This window comes from Megalopta genalis, chromosome 15 (assembly GCF_051020955.1).
Source record: "Megalopta genalis isolate 19385.01 chromosome 15, iyMegGena1_principal, whole genome shotgun sequence".
Classification (NCBI taxonomy): Eukaryota; Metazoa; Arthropoda; class Insecta; order Hymenoptera; family Halictidae; genus Megalopta; species Megalopta genalis.
Genome location: NC_135027.1, coordinates 2840103 through 2858396, shown reverse-complemented (window position 1 = coordinate 2858396; position 18294 = coordinate 2840103). Strand labels below are relative to the sequence as shown.

At 33.9% G+C, this 18294-nt stretch overlaps 3 protein-coding genes across 9 annotated transcripts; 2 read left to right on the top strand and 1 right to left on the bottom strand.

The window, feature by feature from the left end:
* Positions 1-80: 80 nt before the first annotated feature.
* On the top strand, positions 81-12422 carry mbc (dedicator of cytokinesis protein myoblast city). Of its 6 annotated transcripts, XM_033485762.2 has the most exons (23): positions 98-179; positions 248-306; positions 850-1097; positions 1191-1936; positions 2130-2286; positions 2369-2539; positions 2602-2982; positions 3062-3277; positions 3345-3667; positions 3742-4090; positions 4983-5081; positions 5332-5522; positions 5585-5935; positions 5998-6274; positions 6355-6602; positions 6678-6809; positions 6888-7167; positions 7231-7454; positions 7540-8146; positions 8209-8318; positions 8843-8968; positions 9714-9972; positions 10082-12422. In XM_033485762.2, the coding sequence occupies exons 2-23, from the start codon at positions 258-260 to the stop codon at positions 10541-10543; spliced, it is 6006 nt and encodes a 2001-aa protein (XP_033341653.2). In that variant the 5' UTR covers positions 98-179; positions 248-257; the 3' UTR covers positions 10544-12422. The 6 variants fall into 6 exon arrangements, with proteins under 6 accessions (XP_033341657.2, XP_033341654.2, XP_033341652.2 ...); XM_033485763.2 differs by having other exon boundaries at positions 83-306; positions 2133-2286; XM_033485761.2 differs by having other exon boundaries at positions 83-306.
* Positions 12271-14583, bottom strand: LOC117229340 (uncharacterized). 2 transcript variants are annotated; one of them, XM_033485776.2, is made up of 8 exons: positions 14275-14583; positions 13800-14170; positions 13267-13716; positions 13085-13144; positions 12963-13004; positions 12796-12879; positions 12651-12704; positions 12271-12545 (listed from the first exon to the last, which is right to left on the bottom strand). In XM_033485776.2, the coding sequence occupies exons 2-8, from the start codon at positions 14154-14156 to the stop codon at positions 12444-12446; spliced, it is 1149 nt and encodes a 382-aa protein (XP_033341667.2). In that variant the 5' UTR covers positions 14157-14170; positions 14275-14583; the 3' UTR covers positions 12271-12443. The 2 variants fall into 2 exon arrangements, with proteins under 2 accessions (XP_033341667.2, XP_076382713.1); XM_076526598.1 differs by having other exon boundaries at positions 12651-12711; positions 14275-14581.
* Positions 14584-15324: 741 nt separating this feature from the next.
* On the top strand, positions 15325-18250 carry Nelf-A (Negative elongation factor A). Its single transcript, XM_033484845.2, has 6 exons — positions 15325-15573; positions 15906-16338; positions 16414-16827; positions 16901-17097; positions 17181-17280; positions 17369-18250. Exons 1-6 carry the CDS (start codon positions 15340-15342, stop codon positions 17599-17601), a joined length of 1611 nt encoding a protein of 536 aa, XP_033340736.2. The 5' UTR covers positions 15325-15339; the 3' UTR covers positions 17602-18250.
* The last annotated feature ends 44 nt before the right edge of the window (positions 18251-18294 follow it).

Below are 18294 nucleotides of genomic sequence, written 5' to 3'. Positions count from 1 at the left end.
TCCCGGTTTTTCACGAAGAAGAATGTGCGCAACGTTAAAATACGATCTATAAAATGAGATGTAGTTCATGGTGTATTTAACTTTATTCGTGTTTCCATTGGTTTCCATCACTGTGACAATATTGAGGCAGTAGTATCGTGTTTCGCTGCGTATAGTTGTATTAGATGTCAAGATAAAAAGTATCGTATTTTACTCGCACGACAACCGTGTCCATCGAAATGTAATTAGTGTACATATATTGTTATAGCTAATTTTCAATGAGGATGACAATGGCATGGGCGAAGGTTAAAGGACATCTAGGAGTGGGTAAGTAATAATTCGTAGAATATTATTAATTTGGCCTTTGTAAGCTCTAACATCCTGGGAGGTGCCCCAGCCTGATAAAATTTTAGCTCTTGTTTAACGCGCCACTCAATAACTCGCAAGAATTTTCCCATTTAAGTTTCATTGTTCTTTTATTTAAACTAAGATATAGTCAGTTTATTTCCATCATTGAGAAATGTTTAATTGTTTCGTGGGTATCGTCGAAACGATTCATAACGTCATTAACATTATCGTTTGCATAATAATTACATGACATGTCACTGTTTTTGTTAGTCTCTCTTTTATTCTTTTGGTAACCTTTTTATTCTTATCAACTGAAAGATATATTTATTTTTGTTTATATATGTTAAAATAGTTAGTAGCCTATATTGTTTTATTTATTAGCAATAATTGATAATAAAACTTTATTCTCTATTGCTTATTTGTATTATTGATATTATTCTTGTCATTCAAGTAGTTTAAATATTAAAAGGTGACATACTAAATATGATACTTAAGTGTACCTAATTATTTATTATTGCACAGCCATTGATAACTTTGCATACGCGCGCGAGTCCCCCCATACCATACAATTAACAGTTGGGGAAGTGGTACATATATCAGCAGAGTGTGGAGACTGGTATTATGGACGAAGCAAAATTAATGGAACATCAGGAATCTTCCCAAAATCCTACATACATATTATAGAAGAATCAAAAAGTAAGGATTGTCTGATACATGAAATTACTAATGTTTTGAGAGAATGGGGGCATCATTGGAAGCATTTATATGTGGTATGTGCAATAAAAGATATTTACTATAGTTGAAAACATTTATAGTAATTAATAAAAAAGATTTTATGTGACAATTTCTGTATATCTTTATAGATTCATTCAGAACACTTCTTAAACATGAAACAGCAACTTTTAGAATTAATAGAGTACAGAAGCAAAATTTTAAGTGGCACATTGACAGTGGATGAGTTGAAAGACATGAAAAGACTAGCAACAGCTAGGATTGACACTGGTAATCAGTTATTGGGTCTGGATATGGTTGTTCGGGATGATCAAGGAAATGTCCTTAATCCTGAACAAACAAGTACAATTCAGTTGTATTATCATCATGAAACAGCTGCTGAAAGAATAAGAAAGGCAGCTAATGATATGAAAAAGAAGCCTTCAAAGCCACAAGCACCTGTTTATTCACATATCTTCTTTGTTAGTGTAAGGAATTTTGTATGTAAAATGACTGAAGATGTTGAATTATTATTGACACTGTATGATGGTCGTGAAATGAAAGCAATTACTGAAAACTATGTAGTTTCATGGAGCAAGGAAGGATTAGCCAGGGACATAGATCAACTTCATAATCTTCGAGTTCTATTTACTGACCTTGGTTCTCGTGACCTGGCCAGGGATAAGGTTTATTTAGCTTGTTATGTAATTAGGGTAGGTGGTATGGAAGCTAAAGATATTGATCACAGACGCTCAAGTGTTGCACAGGCTCATCAAAAAACTAAAAGCGCTGAAAATATGAGGAGACCTTTTGGTGTAGCAGCCATGGATATCACTTTGTACGTTACTGGCAAACTTGAAGGTGATTCAGATCACCATCATTTCATTCCATTTATACAGTAAGCATAAAATTCTATTTTGACATAATCTAACAGTGATGACTTAATAGTTATCTAAAAGAACATAGCAATTTCATTCATAAACTACATTTCTTATAAAGTGTTGATTTATATTGTCAATGTATTCATAAGAACCTACTTATGAACACGACTTGGATAGATCTATTTTGTTGGTGCTGCTTATTTTTTTCAGATGTTGTGAGAAAGAAAGTTTAGATGGCACATTACGAAGAATTCTTTCCCAAAAGGAAGCAAGCATTCAAAAAAGTGGTAACTGCAATAGTGGCAGCTTTACTGGTGGTCAGGGGCTGTGGGCTAGTATGAAGTTACTCAGAGGAGATCCAAAACAGGTAAGTACGATTTTAAGTTCTAAAAACTATAGATCTACTATATGCTTTTTAAAAATACTTATAAAATATTAATGTGACTTAGGTTCGAGATGAAAATCCTCACTTAGTACTCGGTAACGTTGCTATCGCAAGGAAGATGGGCTTTCCGGAAGTTATTTTACCGGGTGATGTGAGAAATGACCTGTATCTAACTTTGATTAGTGGTGAATTCAATAAAGGATCAAAGTCTACCGATAAGAATGTGGAAGTTACGGTTGGTATTATTTTGCAAAACTTATGACTTTGTCCATCTATTATCATTTTATATTTCCATAGGTTAAAGTATGCAATGAATTTGGTACTCCAATACCAGGTGTTATGACCCTGGGTGGTGGAGCATCACCAATTGACGAATATCGTAGTGTCATTTATTATCATGAAGACAAGCCAAGATGGTGTGAAACTTTCAAAATTGCTATACCCATTGAAGAATTCAAACAAGCCCACTTAAAATTCACGTTCAAACATCGTAGTTCGAATGAAGCAAAAGATAAATCAGAAAAACCTTTCGCCTTAAGTTACGTGAAATTGATGCAACGTAACGGGACCACATTGCGAGATATACAGCACGAATTGCTAGTTTATAAACTAGACCAAAAAAAATATGAGGAAATTGATATCTCGTATTTGAAACTTCCATCGACTAGGGGTGAATTGGTAAGAAAGTTTTTGAATCAACATTTAAACCACAATAAAAACACATTTAAACATCGCATACAATTTGAGTTTTTTTTAGGTGGAACTAAACGTTGAAAAGAAACCAACCTTAGGAGCACTTACTTTGAGTACTAAGGATAGTTTTCTCATAGCCACCAATATTTGTTCAACAAAACTGACACAAAATATAGATTTGTTAGGCTTATTGAATTGGGCATCGCATAACACGGATTTAAGAGAATCTTTAGCTGCTTTGATGAAAGTCGATGGTGAAGAAGTAGTTAAGTTTTTACAGGTAGATAAATTGGATTAGATAAAAAAAAATGTATTAATGTGTGTAAGCTACAGCAGTCGTTTTACAGGATGTTCTGGATGCTTTATTTAATATACTAATGAGTAATTCGGATAGTGATGTCTACGACGATATGGTGTTCGAATGTTTGTTGTTCATTATTGGTTTAGTGTCTGATAGAAAGTATCAACACTTTCAACCAGTATTAGATTTATACATTTCTGAGAGCTTTTCAGCGACACTCGCTTACAAGAAATTAATTGCAGTATTACGTAAACGTATAGATAATGCCTGTAACAATGACGGACAAGAGCGTGATATACTTCTTAAAACAATGAAAAGCCTTCAATACTGTATGCGATTTGTGGTTGAATCTCGTCTTCTATTTACCGAGTATGTTCTTTTCTACGTCAATGCCGTAAAAACATTTAATAGTTGTTTTCACCAAAACGATACTATTGTAATAGGTTGAACCAAGACGAAGAAGAATTTTCTCAGACCTTAACGGAACTATTGAAATCGATAGTTGAACTTATGAGACATGAAACGGACAGTACCTTATTGGTACAAGGAGCGTGTCTTAAATATTTACCGACAACTATACCTCATTTATTGCGAGTATATAGTGGCAAACAGTTAAGCACAATATTAACTGATTTACTAGTTACTCTGCCAACAGGCAGATTAACTAAACAGAAAATGATGACAGTAAACGACATCGTTCACAGTCCCCTCTTTTTAAAGGCAGAATGTAGAGCAATTTTATTGCCTAGGATTACTATTTTGGTTCGAGATTTATTGGAAGCTAAAGAAGAGGTAAGATATACTGCGAAGCTATTAAATTGTACATTATGGAAGAAATGAAATATTCATGTTATTCATTAAAGTGCATTCATATTTTGTATCCATGTTAATATATATTGAGAATTTTTTCGAATGCAGAATACTTTCATGAGTAACTTGATATATTCTTGTTGAAGCTTCGTTCATGTTAATACCAGTGTGATGTAACAACGCTTAGACCCAGGTATGCGTGACTTGTGTTCGAGACAATTGCGATTTCTTCATGTCGCTTGTCGATTGTCATAATGAAAATGTGAGCGGAGCTTTTCATTTGCATTTAAAACTTTCCTGTACAACTTGTGATACTTAATAGTACCACTATTCGTGCTTTCCGTGCAGCCTGACATCCTCTCGCCACGCATCTTTCTGTGAATCTTATATCATTCTTCGAAAGCATTCTCTACGCAAATTTGTCTAAGAGCATGAGGAATGAAGCATTCATTTCTGTTCTTGGTACAGCATGAGCTCATAAAATAATGACATGGAATTGTTGCTTATTTGAAAACGTTCACAAAATATCTAGATTTTATATATCTTGTCTTTTTATTCTGTTCTACACAAATTAAAAAAAAAAAAAGAAGCATCATTGAAGTAATGATCAGAACCAGCTCAGCAAAGGACATTGCATAGATACCCTCTATATTGTTTCTTACATTTAGCGTAGTTCGACTATCCGACTATCCTATTGTTTTTGGGGACATTGTGTTTCATTTGCATGCGGTACGACTTCTCTTAGGTGGTGGTCAGATATTGAAGTTATAATTGTAATATTTTTCTCTCGTATAAGCTGGCATTATATTCTGACTAACATAGGGTTGTTTCATTTTTTTGTGTTTGGTTTGGTTTTGGTTATTGGCCTAAAAAGGGGCTGTCAAGTACGACTGGAAAAAGCGTGGCGAAGGTAGCCAGGCTGCTTGGTGAGAATCGACATCGACTCAAACAGCACCGCGGCTATTCCGAAGAGGTAATTGCTGAGACATACGTGGCGAGTTAAAGTGCGAGATTTATTTTGGATTATTGGCACGGTGGTTGCTAATGACATGAGAACTATACTGATATCTACGTAGGATGAGTATTTTATGTTAGACTTTCAGGATTGCTGATTATCGTTATATTAAATTTTAACTTATATTCTTTGATTAAGTTTTCACAAGAGTATTTAGAAGTGACTAGCAAGTATACTAAGGGCACATTTCTATCTTGTGTTTATGTAGGTTGAACTATGTGTCAGGATTTTATCTGACATATTGGAATTAACATTTAGAAAAGACATAGGAAGCACAATGCAGGATGTTAAAGAGATCATGCTTACAGCCTTACGAACCATTATACAAACCGTCATATCCATGGATAGAGAAAATTCATTAGTCGGAAATCTAGTTTCAGTTATGTTAGCAATATTCAGGTAAAGAACCAAGTATTATAATAAACTATAAAATATATAATAAATGAATATAAATATTTCAGACAAATGACTCAACAACATTATGAGATTTATATAAACCACTTTGGAACTAAATTCGACTTGCTTGACTTCCTCATGGAAATATTATTGGTGTTTAAAGATTTAGTTTCAAGAAGCGTGTTCCCGAATGATTGGTGTGACATGATAATGCTTCAAAACAGCATAATTTTGAAGTCACTGCGTTTTTTCTCTGGTACGATCAGAGATTGTTTCTTTACTAATTTCGAGCAGCAGGCTTGGTCAAATTTTTTCCATTGTGCAATCGCGTTCTTGACTCAGCCGGCTTTGCAGTTGGAAACGTTCACATCATCGAAACTCAATCGCATTGTTTTGCGTTACAACGATATGCGCAGGTATACCTATATATCACAATTACTTAAACGCAATAGAAAAGAATATAATATTTTTATTGCAGAGAGACAGCTTTCGAAATTCGTTCGATGTGGTTCAATTTGGGACAACATAAAATATTGTTTGTCCCTGCGCTGGTAGGAGCGATATTAGAAATGGCGTTAATTCCGGAAAGCGAATTAAGAAAGGCAACCATACCCATATTCTTTGATATGATGCAGTGCGAGTATTATAGTTCACGCATTGTCGAAGGGTACGGGGACACGAAAAGGGATGCTACTCATATAAAAGCTAATTTTACAGAATACGAGAACGAAATGATTGCGAAATTGGATATATTGGTAGGATTTGATCTGGTAGTAAATATCATTTCTTTCCCCCTCAGTTGACTACATCATATATTTATATAATATCCTAATAGGTTGAGGGGGGAAGAGGAGATGAACAATTTCGAACTCTATGGACACAAGTGATGGGTGATCATTGCGAGAATCATTCAACCATGCGAGAACAAGGTTTACGTTTCGTCGATACAATATCCAAACTCATGGAGCGATTGCTACAGTACCGTGATATCATCCATTCAGAGTCTCAGGAACATAGAATGTTATGTATTGTGAACTTATTAGAATTTTACTCCGATATAAATAGGAAAGAAATGTATATCAGGTGAGAATGCTATCAATATTTTGTTGATAATGAGTGGTGTCAGTGTTTTACCAGAAAATTTACATTTTATTTCAGATATGTAAATAAGCTTTGCGAATTGCACCTAGAGTGTGATAATTACACCGAAGCAGCATACTCATTGAAACTACATAGTCAATTATTAGCATGGAGCGATCAGTCGTTGCCACCTCTATTACGATCGCACAGGTATAGACATGGAATGAACAATTTTATATCATCATTTTGAATTTCTCGATTATTATAGATTATGGTTTTTCAAAATAGGTACTTGTCATGTCAAACGCATCGTGAATTGAAAGAAGCATTGTATAACGACATGATTGATTATTTTGATAAGGGTAAGATGTGGGAATGCGCACTCGGCGTGTGCAAAGAGCTTGTCGCGCAATACGAAGAAGAAACGTTTGATTACCTACAGCTCTCTATGTTGTTGCAACGGATGGCTAAGTTTTATGATGCCATAGTAAAACAACTACGACCGGAACCAGAATATTTTAGAGTCGCTTATTATGGTCGCGGGCATCCTGCATTTTTACAGAACAAGGTATATTAATGAATCATTTACAATTGTACATGAATTATAGGGAGTTATAGATATTTGTTTTAGGTATTTATTTACCGTGGAAGGGAGTACGAGAGACTAAGCGATTTTTGTTCGCGAACGTTAAATCAGCTACCAAATGCGGAACCAATGAACAGACTGTGTCCTCCTACTCCAGAGATACTAGAGTCTAATCATCAGTATGTACAAATTAATAGAGTGGATCCTCTAATGGATGAAAAAAGGCATCGACTCAGCGGGAAACCTATAACAGCGGAAGCAGTTCTCAGGTAAAAATATGGTTTTGATCTAGGAATTCGAACTTATTTTCAAACTTGTGCAGAATAGTGCATAATAATGTTAATTGCGGTTTAGATATCACAGAGTGAACGATGTTCAACGTTTTCGATTTTCGAGGCCAGCGCCGAAGAAGGATATACTCTTAGTTATGGCAAATTCTGGTGACAAAGAAAGGGAGACTGTTGCTAACAATGAATTCGCTTCACTATGGTTGGAAAGGACAGTATTAGTTACAAGTTATCCCTTGCCAGGCATTCTCAGATGCTTCCCTGTTACGTCTAGCGAAACTTACTTAGTTAGCCCCCTTCGTAACGCGATAGAAACGATGGAAGCTACAAATAGTATGTTGCGAGATTTAATTATAGCGCACAAAGCGGATCACAGTCTTCCACTTAACCCTCTCAGTATGAAATTGAATGGCATACTGGACCCAGCGGTAATGGGTGGCATAGATAACTATGAGAAAGCTTTTCTTAATCCTGAATATCGTACTTCTCATCCAGAAGAAAACTCAGATCTTCTCAAGCTAGAAGGATCGATTGCTGATCAGATACCGCTGTTGAGCGTTGGTTTGCAATTGCATAAAACACGCGCTCCTTTCGAATTGACACCGTTCCATCAACGTCTGGAACACTGTTTTGCATCCATGCGAAGTCAAGTTGAAGCAAAATACGGAAAAAGGGTATGTCGACAGAACTCATACTTTTCTTATATAGTTCTCTCATCAATATGTTATTATTGCAGACTTGCGATTTACAATTCGAAACTTTGTCTCAAACTGTCACTATGCGAAGACCGCAGTCGTCAAAGGGAGACAGTCATCGTTTGTCAGAGTCAAACATAACAAATTCAGAGTGAGTAATACTTATTTGATTTTCATAACCGTTATTTGCTGTTAAATATCGCAACTATTTGTACTAACACTAGTTTTGTTTAATGTGCTATTGTGATCACTAAAATGTCATTGGCTTTGGTACGGGATCATAAATATATGTGTTTTTGAAATAATTTTTACATTATATTGTGAATACTCATACGCATGTAAATATAAAAGAAGTTCAAATATGTACATCGTGTAAAAACAAAGAAGAGGTGCGTTGTATAAAATAAATCGCGAGACACAACATTTTAAATATCTTTGGCAGATTTCGAAGTAATAAGAAATGAGTGTACAAGCAAAATTACATAGTAATAAGATGACCAATTTTGTCATTCGAGGTCGCGCTCTGAATTATAAACGCTGCGGTCTCATTTTATTAACTTCTTTCCATTTTTAAATGTTAATATGTTTGTGAGGATATTGTCTTTCTTCTTTTATTAGTGCTTCCTTATTTCTCATTATAAAGTTATGTGGTTACTTTCTAATTATGTCGTTCAGCTGTGGAACTCACTCCAGGGTATCCTCTCTTACAAGATCTCAAGTTGCAACATTCAAGTCGTTCGCATCATTCAATTTTAACAACAGTACACCGCCTTCCGGTACTCAGAACGTCAGTTTATCAAGGTAAACACGTCACAATCATATGAGAGAATTGTTCTAATCATTAATATATATCTTCTATTACTTTTTACTATCTCTAATACATACATACTGGTCTATCATTTTTCTTATTAACATTTTCCAAGAATGAATATTAGAACAATGTATATATGATTTCAGGAATTTCGCTGTTGGACCTGATAAACACAATATCCTATTATCCTTTCTTCGCACTTAGCATTATTTTTTGTATATGCACGTACATGAATATGCATGTGTTCAAATTTCTTTTGCCACTTTGCTTAAATTTTTTAATATACTGTAGCTAACATATCCATTGTACGTATGCGTTTCATTATTTCCTTGTTACCATTTTATAATTCTGTATTTATTTTTTTTCGATCAATGCATATCATTAACTTACTATAAAAAGGAAACAAGTTATGAAAACCACACACACACACACACACATATATATATAATCTATATATAATATAAAAATATATATATATATATTCAGTTTGCTTCTATTTTCCTACTACTATATTTTCCATTTGCATGGCACTTTTTGGTATAATTTGTTTTTGTCATCATTTTTTTCCCTGGATTAAGCACCTCCGATACCAACTGGTTAACCCGCTAAATAGGTAAATAGTGAATTATTAGTAAAGACACTAATATTAACGCGGATTCTAAACATTTGATCTTCCTATCAGTAAGTAACTAAGATATGAATATTTTGTATATGACATGTATCATTGTTATACAGAAACGCATCAATACGTTCACACATCTTGTCAACGGCCTCTCTGCAGAAGGCACTAGGAAGCCCAAGTCCAGGAACAAATAAAAAAAAGGATTCAAAGCGTAGGAGTTCACGGAAAAGTGACTCTTCTACCTCAACCAAAAATGATCAACCAACGAGTCAATGGTACACCACACCGGAAGTCTCGCAATGTATATCAAGTCCTATTACACCATTAATATCCAGTTTTCCTACAACACCAATATTCGAACTTCGTCAAGAGGTACAAGCGTTCCATTATTTACAGTAATAACAAAGTTGGGTCATGTTTACCTCTACATGATAAAGTAATGTGTTATAGTAGCTAAAATAGAAATTCTTTTTTTCTGCAGCTAACACCAAAACGTCCTTTGAGATCGGAAATCGAAAAAGAGAGGAGAATAAGCAATCGGTTGTCTGGCCAATCTCAACATTACTTAAGGAATATAAACAACGGCACGGATTCGAGTAGTTTAGGAAAAGGAAATAGGGACAGTATTGGCACAACAGATAGCACGGCGTCCGAGGACGATCCACCGCCACCTTTGCCTGTAAAAACACGCGAAGCCGATTATTGTAATCTTCCGGACGAATTACCTGCTTCCCATTGCGGAACAGGTAGCTTGAATAACTTGAACAGACCTCTAGGGCATTGGTCAAAAAACAAACTTCCAACACCAACAGATGATCTTGACGTTCAGACGAAACCGCCTACACCACCACCGAAACCAAAAAGACCGCCTTACAGTTTAAATAAGCTCATGCTTTCTACCGGTGATGCAGATAATTTTAGTCGAGATCCGTCCGTAACTTGACATAATTTCTTTTCATGATCATTTTTCTTGCCAGTATACTGAGTCTAATAATAATATTTATAGGAATCTTTTATCCCGAACAATATTTAGAACGAGCTTGAACATATTTTGTGTTCAACAGTGTCGATGCGGTTTAGAATATTACATATTCTAAATATAACCTTAACATATAATGGAAAAGGATTTACAATCCTTTTAATTGATAAAGACTTCAAAATTGAACGCAGTAAAAATTACACGTTAATTTGATTAGGAATAATATAAAATCTATTTTACAATATTTTTATGACATCAGTATATCGGAATACCTGAGAGATAATAGATCTATTCTATACTTGTTCTGTGGTTTCACAGTGGATGAGTAGAAAGTTACCATTTATACTTCTTGTCTGTACCTTTGTCTCCTGTATAAATACGAAAGCGTTTACTAATATCGCCAGTAACTAACAAATTATATAAGATTATTAATGTTCTTTATATATAAATATTAGTTGAGCTTTGCCTTTATTCCATCCAATTTAAGGAACTTCCGAACAAATTATGTACATCACTAATAGAATCGTGACAAAAATATGCGATTGTTTATGGAAGCACATTTTTCCATTTATATAATTTAATAATTGTACAAACATATCTACAGAAACGAAAACAAGATGTCCTCCTTACATTTGAATGTTAAATTACATAGTGCACGTATTTAAAAAATCAATGTCATCAATATGAAAATTTGTTCATTCATAAAAGACTTCATCCTTCGTAAGATATATATATATATAAATTATGCATAACACAATGATTAGAGGCTAATATTACCATTTTTACTGCGTATTTTTATAAATTTTTATATTAGGCATTTATACTATCTTCCGCACAGTAACACCATTTTAGAACGAATTTTACTGTTACTGTTGTTAGTATTTTCTACTGTTTTACTATATCGATATGAAAAATTCGAAAGAGCTATTTTTAAAGTGCAAAATATTTTTGGCGTTTACCGATTTTTGATGTTCAATTTTATATCAGAAATCTGTTTCATCCACATTTATAAAACTAAATGTTGTCAATACATAACTACAACATAAGCATTACCGATTAATTGTGATTTAGTAATGTAAGATAAGAATTTATGCTTTTTATATCGATTGACGAAAAGATAATCATAGTCTTGTAAATGTTGAATTATTTAATATATTGGAATATAATTTTATAGCTTCTAACTATACAAATCAGTAAAGCATCGATTTCATATGTGGGAGGCAATTGATTGATCATGATTGAATTTACAATGTTTATTTATTGTACTGCTGTACGATACAAATTAAGAATGAAGAAGTGACGAATTTTAATAGAAATATATGAACCAGTTATGAAGCACTATGTTATGTATAAGAGAAATGTAATACAACAATTTTAATTGCAATTCTCGAGTGAGTCTCATACCAAAGAGATTAGTGCTTTATTTATTTAATTTGTTAATAAATGGTTTGTATCAGTTGGTCAATGTTATATGACAGTATCTGCTTAAAACGTGAACAAACAATAAATGTATTCAGTAATCTTTAATAATGAGCAGAAACATTGTAGCTATATGCATATAGTTTTAATTAATTTTCCAAAATTATCATAAACTAAACAAAAGACGATAATATACACTTAATGTGCCATTTATTTCATTTAATGTTCCCAGCGATCGATCTTAATTTAATTTAGGGACCAATGTAACTGCGTTGTATATCAAAGTTAAAATTTATTTACTGTTGCTCATAATACATAATTCTAATATATAAATTTGTTTTCTTACTGCTAATAAACATGTACTTCAGTTTTCTAAATTATTCAAATTATAACCAACATAAATTCATATTGTATTTTTAAAATATTTAAACTTGTTTATTTATTATTACGATATCCTACACGAGTCTTTTGAATTCGCCTTATTTGATTTAGTTGGATTAATTGGTGTATTATGTATATTGCCATCACGTGCTCTAGGATTTGGAGGCTGCACATATAAAAATCAGTGGATTTTATCGATTTATATAATGAAATTAAAAAAGCATTATAATGTTTATAATGCTTTAAAATAATAATAATTTAAGAACATTACCAATGGTGGTGTATTTTTTTGGAGCGTTTCATTATACTTAATATTTTGATTTATCTGTAAACTTATAAGCAAGGTGTTTAAAACTTTTAGAAAATATCAAAACTATTTCGATTGCTATAATCTGTACAAATATCTAGAATCTTACCACATTTTTAGCTGGTTTTTTATAATCATTTAGATTCGGATATAAGGTATTATCAATTTCAGAAATAGGTGGAGCACTGGGACCCTAGAACAAGTATAGGTATTTTACTTCTCTTGAAATGTTACAAATTAAAATATCATTAACATTGGAAATGTTGTAAAATATACCATATATGCTCCTCTCATATTGTTTGGAATTCCAAAAGAGGGCTAAACATTAAAAAGCAAGGAATATAAAAATTAAATAGAAATGAATGGAAGTTACACAAATAAAATCTTTTATTTTTTACCTTTGATGCATTGTTTTGGTGATTGATATTGCGATTTGATATGCCTGGTACTGGATTTATCTAAAATGTAGAACAAAATATAATTGTAACAGTAATTAATTTAATTCTGCAGAAATATATAGAGTTCATATTTTTCATTACATATTTTGTGATGCAGTAGAGAAGATATTGTTTAGATTTACCTCTCTCTCATTAATATTTAATATGTTCATTGGACAACAATGAGTGAAGTGATGACGCTCACCACACTTCTCACACTTGTATCCCCAAGCAGGACAAGCTTTCAGCTTATGTCTTTGATTACATTTCCGACAATTTCGTTTGAACTCCATAGGTTTAGTCTCACAATTTTGATTATCGATTTTCTTAATATTACTGTTATCATTTTTAGGACTTGTCTTAGTTTCATTATCAGTATTCGATTTTATTAAATTAACATTCTTTTTAGAAGCTTCAATCTGTGCTTGCTTAAGTTTGTCATAATCATGACAAATGGACATTAATTTGATCAAATTGAGATCTTCTGTTTTCAGTAGTTTTGACACAAGCTGTTTGTCTTTTATATCTGTAATTACTTTATCTCTAATTAAACTGTCTGTTAAGCTTTCAAATTTACAAGTTTCTGCTTTCTCCTTAAACATGAAATAGTAGTACAAATATAATATATGTTCACTAATATGAAGAAAGTATAGAAAATCTTGTTAAGAAAATTTACCTTCAATTCAAGTATGTAGTTATCAATTGATTGACCTTTCTTAAGTGATTGAGTGAAAAAGTTGTATCGTTCTACAACTTCACTTTTTGGAACTTTGAAGAATATATTAAGTTTCTCTAATAATATTTCTAAATTATTTAAAGCTTTTTCATTGTAGTTTTTATTAATTGCATCTATGGCATGTAGACCATGTTGTCCAATATTTTCTTTTAATAAATGGATTTTTAAGTCCTCTGATTTTGCAGTATAACTATTTATTTTTAAATACTCGACAAATTGATTTTTCCATTCCAGCCAATTTGCTGTCATATCTCCAACACCAGATAAAGGTGTTAGTGATGTTTTACTCACTGCCATTTCTCTATTAGTTTCTTCACCAAAATAAAAATATATGCATGCAAAGCGTCGATAATAATTTAGAAACGATTACATTAATTTATTGGAATGATCTTAATAATTTGAGTTTGTTACTTACTTATTTTTTACCAAATGTATTTTATTTTCGGTTTTATGACTTGAAAGATGAAGTTATTTGATAATTAGTTATATGGCAAGATACAAAAATAATGTTCTCTACTCGACAAAGTTATTTTCACGAATGATAAGATGTGCATATAGATGATAAAGTAACAAAACTAGGGTATTCCCCGATTAAGAGGCACAGAGTAAGGAATCTGCTACGTCACGCTAGATAATCAACCGAAATATGTAAATACTGCGTTGTATCAAGAAACCAAAACCGAAAGCCAGGGACGCAGGGATTCGACTGAATGCAGAATGCGAGATTGTGCGAAATCATGCGAGACGTATCATGTGACTGGTACGAAGGACATGTGGGGGCATTGTTTCATTGCTTGCTAACAGTTACTACGTTGCTACATTGTAGTTATTATCATCTAACATCTTCATAGGTTGCACATCTTCCCATTGTTCTACTGTTCATGTGGGTTACACAAAACATAAATCTTTTGTTAATAGCGTCAATAGCGTAACCAATCATAGGAAATTCAAACGCGGGCCAATTGAAACGCCTCTTTTGGAAAAAAAATGAAGCTCCGTTCGGAGCTATTATATTCTCCGATAAATGGTGATAAGAGGGAAACGTTATGGTCAGAGTTATCTATTTCATAGATTATATATATTTTCATCCAGGCACAATAGCTTATACTATGTTCAACGAGAACTGCCATGAAATGTAAATAGAATGTTCACATGATCGGTGCTGCGAATGTAGTTGAGTGACCGTTAGATGCGATGCTCAGGGATGAATTTTAGGGTAATCGAGGATCCTTGCATGCAGAATATCCTCATGTAGAAAAGCCAAAAATGTCTTCGCACCAGACCATTGTGCACGCTTTACTTGTTTTCGTAATTTCGCGTGCTATGTTCTCCATGAATATGCTATGGCTAGGGAGAAACTTCCTATGTCATGATCTATGGCTATGTGAATCAGCGTCTATGTCACACATATTCTATGGGCGCGTGTCACGTTATTTTATGGCGGGAATAGCATGTGGCGCACCACGGTAATGTACGTCAAATGCATGAAGCAAACGACTCCAATATGGCGAATGTAAGGGATAGCGATACGTCGTTGTGGCTTCATAACAAGCTTGGAACGTCAAATGATAGCTGGACAGGAAGTTCAATTTGTTCACAACTCAATGCAGAAGTGTTACGGAATATCAAAGATTGTTTTCCAGACCTTCAGACGCAAGTTAAACTCAAATTACTCCTTTCATTCTTTCACATACCGAGGCGAAATGTTGAGGAGGTAAGGATAGTTTGCTTTCTACAAACACTGAACGCATGTGTAAAACGGAACAATAGTTTCTCTCGTATAAAAATCATGTAATCTACATTATTGTGTTTAATGCGGTAAATATTTGGTTACATTCGCGTACGTACTGTAAGCCCGCTACTTATTTAACTTTATTCAAGCGCCAGATGTTTTTGAAATGCTTAGTAAACAACTGTGCTATATATACGATCAAACTTTCTTGTAAAATTAACCGTGATTTCAATTCATGAATACCAATAGCGTTTTTGAAAGATATTCTAACTTGCTTCACTTTACTCATGTTGTAATTTCATTAAATTATACAGTGGCGTGTTGAACTTGAAGAAATCATCGAGGTGGCATCCCTCGACAGTGAGCTGTGGGTATCAATGTTATCCGAAGCGATGAAGACTTTCCCATCTACGGGTTCTTTAAACACAGACATCACAGACTTAGACGAGCATAGACCTATTTTTGGAGAGCTAGTCAATGACCTCCGAAAACTTCTAAAGAAACAAAATGACCCAGCAATGCTTCCATTAGAATGTCATTATCTCAATAAGACTGCACTTACCTCTGTGGTTGGTCAGCAGCCAGCACCAGTTAAGCACTTCACATTGAAGAGGAAGCCAAAAAGTGCTGCTTTGAGAGCAGAACTGCTTCAAAAGAGTACAGACGCTGCAAGTAATTTGAAAAAGAGTACCGCACCCACAGTTCCTGTAAGAAGTAGAGGCATGCCTAGAAAGATGACTGACACGAGTATGTTTATATATCTGTTTTTAATTACTATCCCAGAAATAATAACAACAAACTAACAAATTCTTTCATTTTCAGCACCATTAAAAGGAATTCCCAGCAGAGTTCCAACAAGTGGTTTTCGGTCTCCATCTCTTACCAATTCTTCTATGTCCAATAGAACACCACTTAGCAGTAGAATTCGTAAAGATGGTGGCATTAAATTACTGGACATTAATGAGCAACCAATTGGATATGCTCAGGCAAAAAAACGAAAGAGAATGTTGGAGATGGAGGAACAGCAGAAGAAAGTGGCAGAAGCTCAAGCAGCTGCAGCTGCTGCAGCTTCAACAGCGACAACCACAACAGAAACATCAACAACTCCAGAGTATGCTCAAGGTTTAGCTTCAATTAATCCACCAGCCACACCAATTACCCCTGTAGCATCTGTACAGACTTACGCAACACCTACTACTCTAAGTGGAACATCTACAGTAACTACTTCGCAAACTTGTACGTTCTTACATTATAGTATCGTGAATTTTTATTGAATGTACAGGAAATTAATGAAACTATTGTTACATAGCTACAACTCTAACTACACCCACTACCCCAACTACAACAGCACCAGTTACGACACCGACAGTTATTACCCCGGTGGAAAGCACGCCCGTTGGGGTACAAACCGTTAGACCGGCTCAAACTGTTACCCAGATTCGTATACAAACTACTGCACAACCGGCCAATGCTGCTGCAAATACAAGAAAGGGTCTATCTCTTACGGTTCGTACGAATAATACATTCACAGTGGCTCAAGAAAAGTATTTGTGTTCTTTCTGAAATAACAATTGATTTTATGTTATTAGCGAGAACAAATGCTGGAAGCGCAAGAAATGTTCAGAACCGCCAACAAAGTGACCAGACCTGAAAAGGCGCTTATTTTAGGTTTTATGGCTGGTTCCAGAGGTATGTACTTAGTTAAAGTTTGTTAACATCTTGCAGCACTTTGAATACTTGAGAAATTGCTGATTTTCTATTTGTTACTTTTAATCAGATAATCCGTGTCCAAAACTGGGAAATATAGTCACGGTTATGCTATCTGAAAATATCGAGGAAGTAACACAACCGGATGGAACAACTGTACCAATGCTAGTAGAAACGCATTTCCAAATGAATTACACAAACGGTGAATGGAAGAGGATAAAAAAGAATCGACGAATTGTTACGGAAGAATCCACATCGACCGCAACACCAGCTCCTAACGCGACTGCTACGGCTTCCAATTAAAAAAGAAGAGAAGAAAGAATGAATAACGAGAAACCAAAAAAATATTGTGGTCAGATGGAGGTTGCATAGGTCAATAATTTTGTTGTTTTCAATGTAAAAAGTCTGCCTTTGTGTATAGTAAAGAAAGAATTAAGTACGGAGTACACGGCCTATGTGTAAGCAGACGTGTGTATTAAGTTTCTGTAGTAAAACTTCAAGGCATATACATGTTGAAGTAAACATGAGAGACATATTTGTGTTAACCGAAAATTCATCTAAGATGTCATCTAAGATATCTACATTTTCATTTGACTAACCGAAGACGCGAGACTAGGTAAGAAACTTGAATTTTCTTTTTTACTGAAAATTACCTGGTTCATAGACGAAGATATGTTCATACTGTCGGAAGCATAACAACCTTATCTCTAACTGTGTGTCTGGTTTCATCAACAACGAGCTAATTCTCCAAATAATTATCATTCGATTAGGAAGTCAAATGCTGAAACCAGGTGCATCTGATTGAAAATGCAATGATTACTGTTCGCAATTTAAATTTATATATATATTATATATATATATGAATATATAAATATATGTTTCTCCATTTAATAAGAACGAACTAAAAAGTTATAATATTGTTATTTGAATAAAATATGATTATATTGATTAATTAATATTTATTTAATTAGTACTTAATACATCAAAGTTATTAAA